The 17,792-nt window shown below is 43.2% G+C and overlaps 1 protein-coding gene across 1 annotated transcript in view; it reads right to left on the reverse strand.

The window, feature by feature from the left end:
• The window catches only part of dapk2b (death-associated protein kinase 2b), a 110,361-nt gene that overhangs the window by 92,220 nt on the left and 349 nt on the right, over positions 1 to 17,792 (reverse strand). Inside the window, exon 2 of the mRNA XM_048617249.1 lies at positions 3,334 to 3,475. Coding sequence (XP_048473206.1) covers positions 3,334 to 3,410 — 77 coding nt within the window. The 5' untranslated portion in view covers positions 3,411 to 3,475. The remainder of the gene's footprint in view (positions 1 to 3,333; positions 3,476 to 17,792) is intronic.

Below are 17,792 nucleotides of genomic sequence, written 5' to 3' on the forward strand. Positions count from 1 at the left end.
CATCTGCTTGATGTGGAAAGTCTTCTTGGGGCCTGGGACGGGGGTGAGGGAGGAGGTATGGGGGCAGGTGTAGCACTTCCTGCTGTTGCAGGGAAAAGTGCCGGGTGTGGTGGAGCTGGAGGGGAGTGTGGAGCGGACAAGGGAGTCATGGAGAGAGTTGTCCCTCCGGAAAGCAGATAAGGGTGGGGAGGGAAAGATGTCTTTGGTGGTGGGGTCGGATTGCAGATGGCGGAAGTGTCGGAGGATGATGTGTTGGATCCGGAGGTTGGTGGGGTGATACGTGAGGGGTCTAGGCCCGAAACGTCAGCCTCTCTGCTCCTATGATGCTGCTTGGCCTGCTGTGTTCATCCAGCCCTGCACCTTGTTGTCAAGGGAAAATTAAACCCTTGTCTGCATGTTTATCTTTCTTGCATCCTCTCCCCAGGTTCTTAACGGCACAAGTAACAAATCAGAATTTCGTCAATAGGGCAGCACAGTGTGTCAGACCAATATCTGATGTTAAATTTAAATTAATATATTCAATTTGCCAGTTTTAACATGATCCTTAAACTTTGGTTTTATACTTTGTTTTAAATTCACTCCTGGGACATGGCATCACTGGCTGGCCAGCATCTATCGTCCATCTCTAGATGCCTTGAGAAGGTGGTGGCAAGGTGCCTTCTTGAACTGCTGCAGTCTATGTGCTGTGGGTTGACGCACAATAGGGGAGGAGTTCCAGGATTTGTACCCAGCGACAATGAAGGAACACAGTGATAGTTTTCCAGGCTGGGATGGTGAGCAGGTGTTCCTATGTATCAGTTGCCCTTGTCTGTCTGGATGGTAGTGATTTTGGATTTGGGAGGAGCTGTCTAAGGACCTTTGGTAAATTTCTGCACTGCAACTTGTAGATTGTACATACTGTAGCAACTGAGCATCAGTATTGGAGGGAGAGAACATGTGTGGATGAGGTGTTTTGGCCTGGATGGTGAGAAGCATCTTGAGCGTTGTTGGAGTTGCATTCATCCAGGTAAATAGAAAAAAAAAGTGATCCATCACACTTCCGATTTGTGCCTTGTTTGATGGTGGAAAGACTGAGGGGTCAGGATTCACTGCAGGATCCCCAGACTCAGATAACAAGGTGTAGAACTGGATGAACACAGCAGGCCAAGCAGCATCAGAGGAGCAGGAAAGCTGAAGGGTCTAGACCCTTCTTCAGAAATGGGGGAGGGGAAGGGGGTTCTGAAATAAATAGGGAGGGGGGGAGGCAGATCAAAGATGGATAAAAGGAGAAGATAGGTGGAGAGGAGACAGACAGGTCAAGGAGGCGGGGTTGGAGCTAGTAAAGGTGAGTGGAGGTGGGGAGTTAGGGAGGGCATAGGTCAGTCCAGGGAGGACGGACAGATCAGGGGGGCGGGATGAGGCTAGTAGGTAGGAGATGGGGGTGGGGCTTGAGGTGGGAGGACAGGTTAGGTAGGCGGGTACGAGCTGGGCTGGTTTTGGGATGCGGTCGGTGGGAGGGGATATTTTGAAGCTTGTGAAGTTCACATTGATACCATTGGGATGCAGGATTCCCAAGCGAAATATGAGGTGCTGTTCCTGCAACCTTCGGGTGGCATCATTGTGGCATTGCAGGAGACCCAGGGTGGACATGTGGTCCAAGGAGTGGGAGGAGGAGGGGGTGTTGAAATGGTTCACGACTGGGAGGTGCAGTTGTTTGTTGCGAACCGAGCGTAGGTGTTCCACATAGCAGTCTCCAAGCCTCCGCTTGGTTTGCCCGATGTAGAGGAGGTCACAACAGATACAGTATACCACATTAGCAGATGTGCAGGTGAACATCTGTTTGATGTGGAAGTCTTCTTAGGGCTTGGGATGGGGGTGAGGGGGGAGGTGTAGGGGCAGGTGTAGCACTTCCTGCGGTTGCAGGGAAAAGTGCCAGGTGTGGTGGGGCTGGAGGGGAGTGTGGAGCGGACAAGGAGAGAGTGGTCCCTCCGGAAAGCAGATAAGGGTGGGGAGGGAAAAATGTCTTTGGTGGTGGGGTCAGATTGCGGATGGCGGAAGTGTCGGAGGATGATGCATTGGATCCGGAGGTTGGTGGGGTGGTACGTAAGGACAAGGGGGATTCAGTTTTGGTTGTTATTGCGGGAAGGGGGGATGAGTTGCGGGAAATGCAAGAGACACGGTTGAGGGTGTTTTCGACCACTGCGGAGGGGAAGTTTTCAAGGACCGCAAAATATTGATAGACAGATGAATAGTACAATAGGAGGCATCAGCTAGTGCTTCCAAATGGACAAAATTAAAACTGGTCGTAGTGTCCTTCCTTATTTGCAAGTGACCCCCATGCCAGGTCACTAATTATACTATACACTAATATCACATTCTATTAGCAGTAGATTTGAAAATAAACATCTCTCCCTTACAAGTTTGTTAACATTATGAAATGTTATGAAACATGCCAGAGGAATAATACAGTGATGCTGGGGCGTGGGGGGAGTGGGGTTGGGTGGGGTGCGAAAATCAACAGACCGGAGAGACTTTAGTCAATACAATTTGATTGGAACACCCCGCAGACTCGACAGAAATGCGAGACAGAAAATCGAGTACACAGCTGAAACTACCAAGGACACACAATAACGTGAAATCACATATGAGAGGAAAGTAGATTAGCACCAAAATGAACAGTTGTTGAGTGTTTAAGGTGACGAGAGATGCGCCAATCTTGCCAGATTCATCACTATGTTGGTGATCTCAATTTACATCAACAGCTCAACCCTGACACTGCAAAATGAGCTCTTTATTCAAGAGACTGCATGCTTCAGGAGGGGAGTAACTCCACAGTCTGATCTGAAGGACTATTAACTTCAAGTGTTATTAGAAATTAGCAATAATTTCTGACATTTAAACAAAAACATTTGGAGCAACTATAAAGTTTTGATTTTTCCTAAATGCTTTCTAATTGAAGATACTACAGAATCTAGAAATTCAACAACTGTATAGTAACAATGAATTTTAATTCAATCACTAACTAGATACAACAAGAGACAGCACATCAGTTGCACACATTACTTTGTAATGACTGGCTGCAGAGCAGAGCTGGCAGGCACTCAGGAACAACAAGGTGGGAAATCTTTGAACTCTCCCAAACAGAGAGACAGCCTCAAAAACAAAAAAAATGTTAAAAATGGGAAAGGGTATAAAAGCATGGATTTAAAAATTACTGAGCTAGTCAAAGCTTTCACTGTAGTTTATGCACTGGAGGTTGTACAAACTCAACTTCAGAAACAAATTCCATATTTCATGCATCAACATGTAGCTACATTGAACAAAGTCTGCAATGTCAAGTTATGACATTCCTACCTTCCCAGTTCTTCTCCAATTTCATAAAAGTCCTCCACTCTCTGCTGCTTAAAGGAAGCCATTCCAGATATCCTCATTGATAGGTGGTTCAGAGAACTATGCAAGTCAGGAAGGGCATTCACAATCTGTCAGCATCAGGCTCCTATATAACAAAAACATTCTTTAAAAAAACCCTGAAGTTACGCAGGGATACAAAATATTCAAATGTTGGCTTTCTCCACAATTAATGAGTTTTGCCGACTTAAATTAGAGATGATAAAGTTTGAGAAACACAGAAAAGTTCATGTCAGCAGCAAATGAATAAACTAGACAAAGAGTCCATTAGTCCTGAACATATAAATGACGGCATTTCATCAACTTGTACAACAGGAAACTCATCTACAGTCCAATTGTAATTCAGAGTCTATGAACTTACAGGGAGTATTTCCAGTAAAATAAAACTGGACATTCGGTCCAACTGGTTCAAGCCAACATTTATGCTGCTCACACAGATCTCTCTCATCTTTCTTCATCCAACGCCATCAACATATCCTGTTCCTTTTGCTCTCACGTTCACCTATCTTCCCCTTAAATCCATATTTAATAGTGTCAACTATTCCCCATGGTAACAGGTTTCACATTTTAGCACTCCAGTAAATAGTTTGCTTTGAATTTCTATTGGATTAGAAGTTTCTCATACAGATGACCCCTGGTTCAGGTCTGCACCTACAAACAGTATCACCTTCTAAGTCAACCTGTTATGGACCAGGCCAGGCACCTTCAAAATAGCCTAGACCCAGAGAAGTCACTGTTCCAGAGGTGATGCAATTGATCAAACCACTCAGCGTTAAGCACAATGCAATTTAAACACTATGGTTAAAATACAAACAAGAAAGCAGAATTTAGAATAACTTAATTATTGGAAAACTTAACTAAATACTTGATACAGTAACTTAACTAATTAACTGCTTCAATATCGTAACATCCCATAAACATACCTCTTGGCAAGAAGGTAAATTCAAACACAGATTCTTGCAGGCAGGAGGGAACAACATCCAGTGAGAGATTTCAGAGAAAATCTGTCAGGAATCATTTACTGAAGCTGGCAACCCGTCTGGACTGAAACATCTCGTGACTGCTCCAGCTGAAAATAAAACTAGAAAGCCTGAACTGGAAGAACTGGCCACTCCCCTTCTATTGTACAACTGGTTTAAAAAAATATATCTAAAGGCCTCCTCTGATGGTTGACTTAGGCAGTCTCTTGTAGCCATTTCTGTACCTCTGCCTTTACAACCTCTCTTCAAGAAAAAAAAACCCAGTTCAACATAACATTTTTAAAGTAACAGCATCATCACAAACCTTAACAACCATCGACCTTGAACAGGTTCTCTCTTTTCTGAAGCATAAAGGTCCAGCTTGTTTGGCCTGGTTATAATCTCTCAGCTCTGGTCTCAATTTAGTAAACCTTTCCACACATTCTCCAGTGCCTGCCTGTGTTTTTCCAATTCTATACCTGACTCAGTCATAGGGGTCTACAGCACAGAAAAAGACCCTTTTCTGCATCAACTTCATACTGGTCAAAAAACAACAGCCTAATTATTCTAATCTTTTTTTCCAGCACTTGGCCTGTCACCTTGTATACCTTGGGGTACATCTAAATACTTTTTAAACGTAAGAAGGGTTCCTGCCTCAGAACTGAAGAAGGGTCACTGAACTCAAAACATTAATTCTGTTTTCTTTCTACAGATGCTGCCAGATCAGTTGGGTTTCTCCAGTAACTTCTGTTTTTGCTGTGTCAGATTTCCAGCATCCCAGTGCCTAATTTCTTTCTAAATGGACCTATTAACCCATTACTATTAACTATTTTTGAATCTATGGCTTCAGGTTTCCCTCCTCCACGTACATTGATTTTCCAAGATGTATGCGGCCTCCTTAATTCTTCCTCTCAGAATGTAATGCCACACATTGATTGTGCGCTCACTATGCAAGTTTATTGATGTCTTGTTTGTGTTCTATCAGGGACATTCTTTATGTTACTTGCACGTCCACAACCTAGGGACACTCACAAATGTTGAAATTGTATTTCCAATTCCCAAGTTCAAATCATCATGTCAATAGTGATACATTTCCTACCATTTGCAAATTTGAGTTGGTACTTTGAACCTCTATTTATACTATCCACTGACTTCACACTTTGACTTCTCAGAATGATTTAACAGGGTTTCTTAATTGTAACCTTTTGAAATACATGCCAAATGTTCTTCATGACACCTTCAGTTCCTGGACTTTTGTCTATTCCATCTTTTAGCAAGAACTGCATGCTCTTTCCCATCACCGATGTTAAATTTATTAGCCTAGTTTTCTCAACTTGTTTTATCTCCTCTTTTAAAAAATATAGGAATCACATTAGCACTGAATTCTGACTTTGATATATACTATGTATTGCTTAGAGTCATGAGTAATTCAAAGATCTTAAGCACTTTCAAATGTTTTTTTAAAAAAAAAGTAACTTCGAATTATTGACAGCATGATTCATCCAAGATATCACTATTATGGAATATAAAGACAAATAGCCTCGCCCATTCCAAAGCTCAATCGTGAATCGCTTTCTCTCCGAAAGAAAATACTTTCTAACCAGAATGTTGCAGGAAGTTATCTGGTATGCACTATCGGCTGGATTCTATGCCATTTTATAAAACAGAAACTGGCCGGTTGCAGGGACATATTCTTCGTACGTTGCAAGAGCTTAGTGTAGAAAACATTTAATTATTTAAAATTATATTTAAATTGTACAGCCATCCGAGTGTTAAATGCACCTCTTAACCAATGACACATTTGCTCTTACATAGAATAGGAGGACATTCAGCCCCTCAAGTTTGTTCCATCATCAGTTCCCATTTAGCTGGTCTTACCTCTAGTGACTCTACTGAACAAATACCCATCAATCTCAATTCTGATGGTTTTACTCATTTCTCTACCATTTACACAGTTGTTCATCACATTGTGTGGAAAAGAGGTTTCCAAGCTTCCCGGTTCAGATTTTCAACGATGTTCCCGTCCCATTCTTTCCCAGTCGTGTTGAGTAGCAATGGCGCACCTCCGTAGCGGTGACTGCTTCACAAAAGCTGAACACACCATTTTCACTTGGATTGTGAGCAATCTCCTGTCAGTCAGTCCAGGTCCCAGTATGGGATTTGAACAGCCATGATTGAATGGCGGAGCAGACTCGATGGGCCAAATGGCCTAATTTCTGCTCCTATGTCTTATGGAATAGGTAATCCACTGGAAAAAAAGAACAGAGAATTCCTCCAGTATTCAGGGTAAGGTTCTGCCCTCCTCTCAAGCCTGGAATTTCAGGCCCACATTGCAGCAGAGCCATGGCCATATTGGGAATCTTTTCAGAGAATGACCAGTGAACTTCTCACTCCTCCTAGAGTAAATCACACCTATCATTCTCCATTGTGTTAGTGCAGGGCAATGGAAATTCACCCCCACTATTTTGTGTTGGTTTTGTCTTTAAAACAGCTTGCTGGATACGGAAAGCACTTTGCAAGATCTCTGAAAATTTATTTGAAGTCATAGTTTTTCCTTCAACACATTCTTACTCACTAGTAACCCGCTCACTAATACTCAGTTTGGGCTCAACCAGAACTACCAGCTCCAGATGCAGACAGGACCAGAATCCCAGGAGGAGATGAGGAGAAAGTGAAAGCCCTCAACATTAAGGTAGTACTTGATTTGGCCAAAACAAAATCCAGGAGAATTCAAGACTGAATGGAAACTCCAATGATTGACTCACAGGGCTAATGGTCTTGAAAACTGGAGGTCAGTCACCACAGATCCAGGACTGTTCAGAGATGTCATTACACATCTCTGGAGCAGATCGGAGTTAAGCCTGAGTCTCCTGGTCAAGAGGTACATACATTATCACTCCACCACAAGAGCCCCTTCCTCAGGATTGTGTCCCAGGCCTGACTATCTTTAGCTGCTTCAAATGACTTTCCCTCCATCATAAGGTTGGAAGGGAGTGATGTTCAGCACCATTTGCTATTCTTCAGATAATGAAAGAGTTCATACCTGCATTAACAAGATTTAGACTACATCCAGGCTTGAGCTAATAAGTGGTAAATAACATGTACAGCACACAAGTATCAGGGAGTAACAACTATTAACGGGTAACAGCATAACTGCTTTCCTCCAACATTCAATAGTTTCAACATCACTGAATCACCAGAGATATCTTGGTGCCTCAGACCGTCAGTGTCATAGTTATCAGAGCATATTGAAGGTTCTGTATTCTTCAGAAAACAGCTCATCTCCTGACTGCTTTTAACATCTCCATCACCTACAAGTCAGGAATGTGCTGGAATACACCCCACTGGCCTGAATGAGTGCAGCTCCAACAACACTCACAAAGCTTGACACCATCCAGGACAAAACAGCCAGTTTAACTGGCACCACATCCATCACCTTGGATGTTCACTGCCTTCACAACTGATGCAGGATGCACTGCAGAAACTGATCAAGGTTCCTTTGACAACATCTTCCAAATTCAACCTCTGCCAACTGAAAGAACTAGGGCAGCAGATGTTTTGGAACACAGCAACCTGCAAGTTCCCCTTCAAATTAAAGACTGCAGGGGCTCAGAAAGCTTATCTCAAGAGAAGGTAAAAATCAAGGAACAGCTGAAAATACTGGATAATATAAAGTTTGAGTCCTGACAACATTCCCGTGATAATATGGAGGACTTATTTTCTGGAACTAGTTGCACCCCTACCCAAGCTGTTCCAGTACAGCTACAACCTTGGCATTTTCCAAACATGCAGAAAAATCATCCAGCTAGGTCCTGTACACAAAATGAACAAATCCAATCCAGCCAATTATTACCCAGTTTACATTGGTGAAATAATAGAAGGCATCACTGACAGTGCTATCAAATGGCTTCTCCACAGTAATAAACTGTTCACCAACACTCAGTTTGGGTTCTGCCAGGGCCTCTCAGCTCCTGATTCATTATAGCTTCAATCCAGATACAGAAAAAGGAGTTGGTCTAAAGATGGGAGGTGGGAATGACTGCCATTGGATATCAAGTCATTATTTTATCAAATATGTCATCACAGTGTATTCTCAAAATTAATATCAATGGGAATAAGAGGGAAACTCTTCACTGAATCATATCTGGCACAAAGGAAAATGATTGTGGTTGTTGGAGGTCAGTCATCTCAGCTCCAGAACATCTCTGCCGGAATCCCTCATTCAGGGTCGTGTCCTAGACCCAACCATCTTCAGCTGCTTCATCAACGATCTTCTCTCCCCAAGGTCAGAATTGGGGATGTTTGCCGATGATTGCACAATATTCAGCGTTAGTCACGACTCCTCAGATAATGAAGCAGTCCAAGTCCAAATGCAGCAAAGCCCAAGACTGGATATTGTCCAGGTTAACAAATAGCAAGTAATATTCTCACTACAATGATTATTTCCAACTAAAGGGAGGAGAGGCGATGGCCTAGTTGTATTAATCACTGGACTGTTAATACAGAGACCTAGGTATTGTTCCGAGGACCCAGGTTCAAATCATAGGACAGGAGATGAAGAAATTTGAATTCAATAATAAAAAAAAATCTGGAATTAAGAATCTAATGATGACCATGAATCCATTGTCAATTGTCAGAAAAAATAATCTGGTTCACTAATGTCCTTTGGGGAGGGAAACTGCCATTTGCCTGGTCTGGTCTACATGTGACTCCAGGCCCACAGCAATGTGGTTAACTCTCCACTACCCTCTGGATAATTGGGAATGGGCAATAAAATATTGGCCTAGTCAGCAATGCCCACATGAATAAATTAAAAAAAAAAGAGAATCTAACAATCTACCCTGTATGCTCAGCAGAATTACCATCACTAAATCTCTCACCTCAACATTCTAAGGGTTACCATTCATTAGAAATTGAAATGGACTAGTCATATAAATACAGTGGTGACATGAGTAGATAGGTCAGCAGGTAGAAATTCTGTAGGCAAGACAGATGAACTAACAGCATGGATTACTGCATGGAATTGTGATGTTATTGCCATTACGGAGACATGGATAAAGGAGGGGCAAGACTGGCAGCTTAACATTCCAGGATGTCACTGTTTCAGATGGGATAGAAAGGGAAACAAAAAAGGGGTGGGGGAGTTGCTGATTAGGGATCACATCACAGCTGTGTTAAGGGAAGGTACGTTGGAGGAATCTTGCAGTGAGGCATTATGGGTGGAGCTCAGGAATAGGAAAAGGTGAAATCACAATGCTTGGAGTTTTCTATAGACCTCCCAACAGCCCACATGAGACAGAGGAGCAGTTATGTAGTCAGATACCAAAAGGTGTGGGGGGAAAAGAAGCAGGGTAGTTGTGATGGGTGACTTCAATTTTTCTCTTATTGACTGGGACTCCGTTAGAGCCAGGGACTCCGACAATCAGCAATTTGTTAGATGTGTCCCAGAGGGCTTTCAGAGACAGTATGTTGACAATCCAACTAGAGAGGTGGCTATACTAGACTTGGTAGTAGGAAATAAGCCAGGACGGGTGATCGACATTTCAGTAGGAAAGAATTTTGGGCTTAGGTGACCACAACTCCTTAAGATGTCAACTAGTCATGGATAAGGACAGAGTGACCCTTGGGTGAGGGTGTTTAGTTGGGCAAGGGTCAATTACATCCAAATTAGACAAGAACTGAGGAATGTGGATTGAGAGCAGTTATTTGAGGGCAAATCTACATCTGGCATGTAGGAGGCTATTAAAGACCAGTTGATTAAAGTGCAGGACATGCATGTCCCTGCAAAACTGAAGGACAGGAATGGCAGGATCCAGGAACCATGGATGACAAGGGAAATTGTAAACTTAGTCAAAAGGAAAAAGGAAGCGTATGATAGGTCTAGGCAGATACAAACTGACAAAGCCCGAAGGCTATAGAGAAATTAGGAAAGAAGTTAAACACAGAATTAGGAAGGCTAAAAGGGGCCATGAAACGTCTTTAGCAAATAGGGCCAAGGAGAATCCCAAGGCATTTTATGCATATATTAGAAGAGAGAGGGTAGCAAGCGAAACAGTAGGACCCCTCAAGGGCAAAGGAGGGAAATTATGCATGGAGCCACAGGAAATGCCTAAAATCCGAGTCATGGCACATTCTAGGTGGCACGGTGGCCCAGTGGTTAGCACTGCTGCCTCACAGCGCCAGGAACCTGGGCTCGATTCCACCCTCGGGTGACTGTCTGTGTGGAGTTTGCACATTCTCCCCGTATCTGTGTGGGTTTCCCCTGGGTGGTCCGGTTTCCTCCTGCAGTCCAAAGACATTCAAGTTAGGTGGATTGGCCATGTTAAATTGCCTGTAGTGTTCAGAGAGGTGTAGATTAGGTGGGTTACAGGGGGATGCGTCTGGGTAGGATGCTCTGAGGTTCAGTATGGACTTGTTGGGCTGAAGGGCCTGTTTCCACACTGTAGGGATTCTATGATTCTATGAAAGAAGGAAGCAGGGATAAGCCAGGAAATTATAGGCCGGTGAGTCAGACATCTGTAGTGGGGAAGGTCTCGGAGAAGATACTGAGGGACAGGATGTAAGCAGATTTGGAAGAAAATGGACTAGTTAGTGACAGGCAGCATGGTTTCATATGGGGAAGGTCACGTCTCACAGACCTGATCTAATTTTTTGAAGAGGTGACAAAAGATAATTGATGAGGGAAGAGCCATGGATGTAGTTTATGTGGACCTTAGTAAGGCACTTGATAAAGTTTCACATGGCAGATTGGTACAAAAACTAAAATCACATGGGATTCAGGGTGGGTTGGCTAGATGAATACAAAGTTGGCTTGGTCATAGAAGACAGCGGTAGCGGTGGAAGGGTGTTTTTCAGAATGTAGTCCGGTAACTAGTGGCATTCTACAGGGGTCAGTCTTAAGTCCTCCGTTGTTTGTACTATATATAAACGATCTGGAAGAAAAATGTGGATGGCTCGATTGGTAAATTTGCAGATGACACGAAGATTGGTGGAGTTGCTGATAGTTCTGACAATTGTAAAAGGATACAACAGAATATAGATAGATTGGTGACTTGGGCACATAAATAGCAGATGGAGTTAAATCCATACAAATGCAAGATGATGCTTTTTGGAGGATCAAATTTAGGTGTGAATTATGCTGTTAATGGTAGAACCCTTAGGAACATTAACATACAGACGGATCTGGGCATGCAGGTCCACAGTTCCCTAAAAATGGCAACACAGGTGGCCAAAGTGATAAAGAAGGCATTTGGCATGCTTGCATTCAATCGGCCAGGGCATGGAGTACAAAAGTTGGCAAAACATGTTACAGCTATATGAAACCCTTGTTAGGCTGGATTTGGCGTATTGTGTGTATTTTTGGTCGCCACATTACCAGAAGGACGTGGACTCTGAAGAGAGTGCAGAGAAGGTTCACCAGGATGTTGCCTGGACTCGAGGGCATTGGCTATGAGGAAAGGTTAAAAAGACAAGGATTGTTTTCATTGGAAAGACGGCAGCTGAGAAGAGGCCTGATAGAGGTCTACACAATTATGAGAGGCAGTTATAGGATGGATTGTCAGAGACTTTTTTTCCCAGGGTTGAAGTTTCAATTAGAAGGGAGAACAGGTTCAATGCGAGAAGGCAAAAGTTTAAGGGAGACATGCGGGGTAAGTTTTTCAGAGTGGTAGGAGCCTGGAACACACTGCCAGAGGTGGTGGTGAAAGTAGGCACGTTGGTGACATTTAAGAGGCGTCTGGATGGTTACATGAATAGAGTGGGAAGAGAGGGATACAGACTGAATAAGGGCAGAAGATTTGTTTTTTAGTTTAGTTAAGGGACATAGGACATAGGACATAGGACATAACAGCTCAGTACAGGCCCTTCGGCCCTTGATGTTGCGTCGACCCGTGAAACCAATCTGAAGCTCATCTAACCTACACTATTCCATTATCATTCATATGTTTATCCAATGACCATTTAAATGCCCTTAAAGTTGGCAAGTCTACTACTTTTGCAGGCAGGGCATTCCACGCCCTTACTACTCTGAGTAAAGAACCTACCTCTGACATCTGTCCTATATCTATCACTCCTCAATTTAAAGCTACGTCCCCTCGTGCTAGCCACCACCATCCGAGGATAAAGGCTCCCACTGTCCACTCTATCTAATCCTCTGATCATCTTGTATGTCTCTATCAAGTCACCTCTTAACCTTCTTCTCTCTAACGAAAACAGCCCCAAGTCCCTCAGCCTTTCCTCATAAGACCTTCCCTCCATACCAGGCAACATCCTGGTAAATCTCCTCTGCACCCTTTCCAATGCTTCCACATCCTTCCTACAATGCGGCGACCAGAACTGTACGCAATACTCCAAGTGCGGCCGCACCAGAGTTTTGTACAGCTGCAACATGACCTCATGGCTCCGAAACTCAATCCCTCTACCAATAAAACCTAGCATACTGTACGCCTTCTTAACAACGCTATCAACCTGGGTGGCAACTTTCAGTGATCTATGCACATGGACACCGAGATCTTTCTGCTCATCCACACTACCAAGAATCTTACCATTAGCCCAGTACTCTGTATTCCTGTTACTCCTTCCAAAGTGAATCACCTCACACTTTTCCGCATTAAACTCCATTTGCCACCTCTCAGCCCAGCTCTGCAGCTTATCTATGTCCCTCTGTAACCTGCAACATCCTTCCGCACTATCCACAACTCCACCGACTTTGGTGTCATCCGCAAATTTACTAACCCATCCTTCTACGCCCTCATCCAGGTCATTTATAAAAATGACAAACAGCAGTGGCCCCAAAACAGATCCTTGAGGTACACCACTAGTAACTGAACTCCAGGATGAACATTTCCCATCAACCACCACCCTCTGTCTTCTTACAGCCAGCCAATTTCTGATCCAAACCGCTAAATCACCCTCAATCCCATGCCTCCGTATTTTCTGCAATTGCCTACCATGGGGAACCTTATCAAATGCTTTACTGAAATCCATATACACCACATCAACTGCTTTACCCTCATCCACCTGTTTGGTCACCTTCTCAAAGAACTCAATAAGGTTTGTGAGGCACGACCTACCCTTCACAAAACCGTGTTGACTATCCCTAATCAAATTATTCCTTTCTAGATGGTTATAAATCCTATCTCTTATAATCCTTTCCAACACTTTACCCACAACCGAAGTAAGGCTCACTGGTCTATAATTACCAGGGTTGTCTCTACTCCCCTTCTTGGACAAGGGGACAACATTTGCTAGTCTCCAGTCTTCTGGCACTATTCCTGAAGACAATGACGACATAAAGATCAAAGCCAAAGGCTCTGCAATCTCCTCTCTAGGTTCCCAGAGAATCCTAGGATAAATCTCATCCAGCCCAGGGGACTTATCTATTTTCACACCTTCCAGAATTGCTAACACCTCCTCCTTATGAACCTCAATCCCGTCTAGTCTAATAGCCTGTATCTCAGTATTCTCCTCGACAACGGGCTTGGAGGGCCTGTTCCTGTGCCATACTTCTCTTCTATTCTTTTTGTTTGTTCTTTTGAAATCCCCAGGAGCTGGGAGTCAGTGAAGATTAAAAGACAGGATGATGATAAGTGGGACTTGTAGTAAATTGGGATTTGGGAAACAGACGAATGGAGAAGAGAGGGTGACAGGGCAGCCAGGAGAACACTGTCAATTCTTTAACAGCGATATGAAGGCTAAGAAGTGGGCCTCGGCAACTCAGACAAGAAATAATTAACATTTTCCTTAAACCTTTCCAAAAGGGAATAATCCAGGTAATATGGGAAATTGAAGATCCAATTGCTCTTCAAAACCACAACCACTGAGTTACAGAACCATTCATCCAGCAATTTATACATTTGCTCGAATGATAATGTTGTCACCCAATGGGATCTGAAGGATTGCATAGGTCGACAGAGGAAGTGCTTCAGAGATACCCACAAGGCCTCACTGGTGACGTTCAGCATTCCCACCAACACCTGGGAATCACTGGCCCAAGGCTATCCCAGATGGAGGAGAAACATCTGGGAAGGTGTCAAGCACCGGTGAGACTTGCTGTTTGGGAAAAGTGGAAGCCAAGCAAAAACAGCGAAAGGAGCGTGCTGCCATACCAGTGCCCCACCCACCCCTTCACATGACCACCTTCTGCCCCAAGCTTGGCAGTCTGCAGAAGATACATCAGACTATGTAGCCACCTACTGAATCACCTCAAGAGTGAAAGAGATGGGGAGTGCCCAGACCAAAAGGAGAGATGGAGATATTAAATGGTCGTAAATAAGGGTGTGCAAAGGAGAGAATGAGTCCACTCTGCTGATTGCAAAGTCAACAGTACAAGGGGTGGTGTTTGTAATTAAAGTAGAGGAGAGTGTTCACGTTCTGAAGTTATTGGATTCAGTGTTATGTCCTGAAGGCTGTAAAGTGCCTAAACAGCAAATGAGGATTGAGCTCCATTGGACCATTGCAGTCCTCATCCTCAGCTGTGAAAATGAGCACAAGGTTAACCATAGAATGAGAGGACAGATGCTGGGACATATTAGTTGAGTTAATTAAGTTTGATTTGATTGTATAAATATGAGGAGCTAGTAATCAGTAGGATACAAGTTCTATGGAGTGTGGTCAACTGAAAGCTGACTCAAAAAATGGAAATGTCTCTATTTAAACACAATTACCTTCCGAGTATCCACTGGTATATTTCTAAAAACAGAGTGTGCAGTGTATGAGTTTGCGAAGCAAATTTCTGCAAATGACAGCATGAACAAAAAAAAATTAGCCCAAAGAACCAGAGAATGCACAAGTGGAAGTCAGCCGAACCCATTCCTAGTTAACATTTTGTGGCAGTTGAGCATCTTGAAATATTTTAGTGAAAGTAAAATGCAGCAGATGCTGGAAACCTGGAAGATAGCAAAAGCAGCAAATACAGTAGACTAGACTGAAAGTATAAATAAAATTCTGCTTTGCATTGTGAGCAGCAAATATAGTTTCCTTTACTTTGGAGAAACCAAATGAAGACCAGGTGACCACTTTGTGGACCATCCCTGCTGTGTCTGTAAGAATGACCCCAACCTTCCCAGATGCTTGCCATTTCAATAAACCATTTGCTCCCCTGCTAACATTTCCAGTTTGGGCCTACTGCAATGGTCCAATGGAGCTCAATCTTCATTTGCTGTTTAAGCACTTTACAGCCTTCAGGACATAACACTGAATTGAACAACTTCAGAACTCTAATTACAAACACCACCCCATGTACTGTTGGTTTTGCAATCAGCAGAGTGGACCCATTTTCTCCTTTACACACCTCATTTACTACCATTTAATATCTCCATCTCTCCTTTACCACCCTTTACACTGACACTTAGCATGAAAAGCTAGGATAAAAGATCAGGAGGCTGCATCGTCTTAAGTATTGAAATCTGACTTATATAGCCTTTGTAAGGATAAGGTTTGACTCAAAAAATGGAAATTGATGCCTCGAAGTTGTCTTTCCACAGGTAGCTGTGAAGAATTTGAATAATCTCCTCAGGAAGTGTTTAATACCAGGAACCAAGACACTTCAGTCTTGATGTTATAAGGCTCATGCTGTGCATGTACGGATAACAATTTAAAAGATTAAAAACAAAGCAGGGTGAGTGATTTGGCTATGATGTCCCTGATCCCTTCTGCCAGCAGCGTAAAAGCCACCATTTACAGCCCCTTTTGGTTCTGAAGTTATAATCAAACTCTAAACGTGAATTCTTTCTTTCTCCACAGAAACCTCCCAGATCTGATGAGTTTCTCAAGCACTTTGTTTTTATTTTGAAATGTTGTCTTCCTCCATTGTAACAATGTTCTTATCTAAATCAATTCGCTTATCTACAGTGAGTTCAGTAACGAAAGGGATGGACCTGGACCAAGTGATGACACCTGGATAAAGCAGACAGGTGAATTCAGATCAGTAGAAGAGTATGTTTTGTCATCAGCATTAATATTACCATATCCAACTAATTTACAGAACTCACAGTAAACAATGTAATTGATTTTCCCCTAGAGGAAATTCAGAACCTGAGCATAGGAGTCACTTGGAAATGGGAACCTTTGTATATTTTCTGCTCAGTGTCTGTACACTGAGTAGTAAAAAAATACTGTCGAGTTTCCTTATTCCAATAATTCCAGATTCCCTCGCTCTGTTGTAGCCATCTTTCTGGCCCACGTCTAGACTCCAAACAACGTAACTGGTATATTCTGGAAATATTCAGATTTGCCATGTGAATTCCGCTAATGGATGGAGCCCATTGAGAGAGGTGATTAGCAACTCACAGGCATTCCCAACATGTCAACTAGATAGAATTATTTACACTTTCACCAAACGCCTTCCCTTCTCTCCCCCCGCCGCAAGAATCACCTCCCTCTCTGGGCGGGACCTCTCCCCCAAAGAACCTCTCCCTGAAGGACCCGTCGCCCTCCCCCGAGGGACACACACCCCTCTCCTCAAGGTATCTCATCTGTCCTCTCCCTCCCACAAAAGACCACCCTCGGGCTGATCAGGGACACCAAGACCAAAATCACTCACCCTGCATTGTTTTTAAATCTTTTAGAATCATTATCCGTACTTGCACAGCATGATCCCAATGACAAGACTGAAGTGTAACCACACGTGGTTCCCGGTATTAAATACTTCCCGAAATCATTCAAACTTTTCACAGCTACCTGCGGAAAGCCAACCTCGAGGCATCGATTCTCATTCGGAGTCAAACCTCTTACCCTCGCAAAGGCTATAAAAGTCAGATTTCAATACTTTATTGAATTACAGATTGCAAAGACAATGCAGCCTCCCGATTTTATTCTAGCTTCTGACAGGCAGTGTCAGAGAAAAACTGCAACAGTGTAGAATTTTATGAGTACACCGCATCAGATAATACGGCACTAAGTCATTAAATAGAGAGGGTCCAGCAATCTACTACTGTAAACTGGATTCACGTTCAAACCTTTCACCGTGAAAGGTTTATTTTATATCTGGCTGGATAAGAGATTACTCAAGGACTATCAAAACAAGGGAGTTTTTTTTTAAATCTTAAAAACCAACTGAAAGCTTTCTGTTTAAAAACGAAAGAATAAATTTTGACATAATTTACAGCCCTACATTTTATTCACGAGTCGATGTCATTAAAAATAAAAGATGGGGTTGAAGCTAATGTTATACCCACACCGGCAGGAGAGAGTAGATTTCAGAAGAAAAGTATACTTTAACTTGAAAGGAACCGGTTCCAATCAGAGACAACGGTCAAAGGGATGAATACAATATTCGTGAGAGTTGGAATAGCGTTTGTTGTCACGGTAGTTGCGTTGGTGAATTAGTGCTGTCAGCGACAGGGTGACGGGGTGGCTTTCCTTGAGAGCGGGGGAAACAGGTGGCAGACAGTGGGGAGGGAAGACAGTGAGGAGCGAGGGGGGGTGGAGAGGACGGGGGCAGACAGG

The sequence above is a fragment of the Rhincodon typus genome, chromosome 36, assembly GCF_021869965.1.
Source record: "Rhincodon typus isolate 14 chromosome 36, sRhiTyp1.1, whole genome shotgun sequence".
NCBI classification, from domain to species: Eukaryota; Metazoa; Chordata; class Chondrichthyes; order Orectolobiformes; family Rhincodontidae; genus Rhincodon; species Rhincodon typus.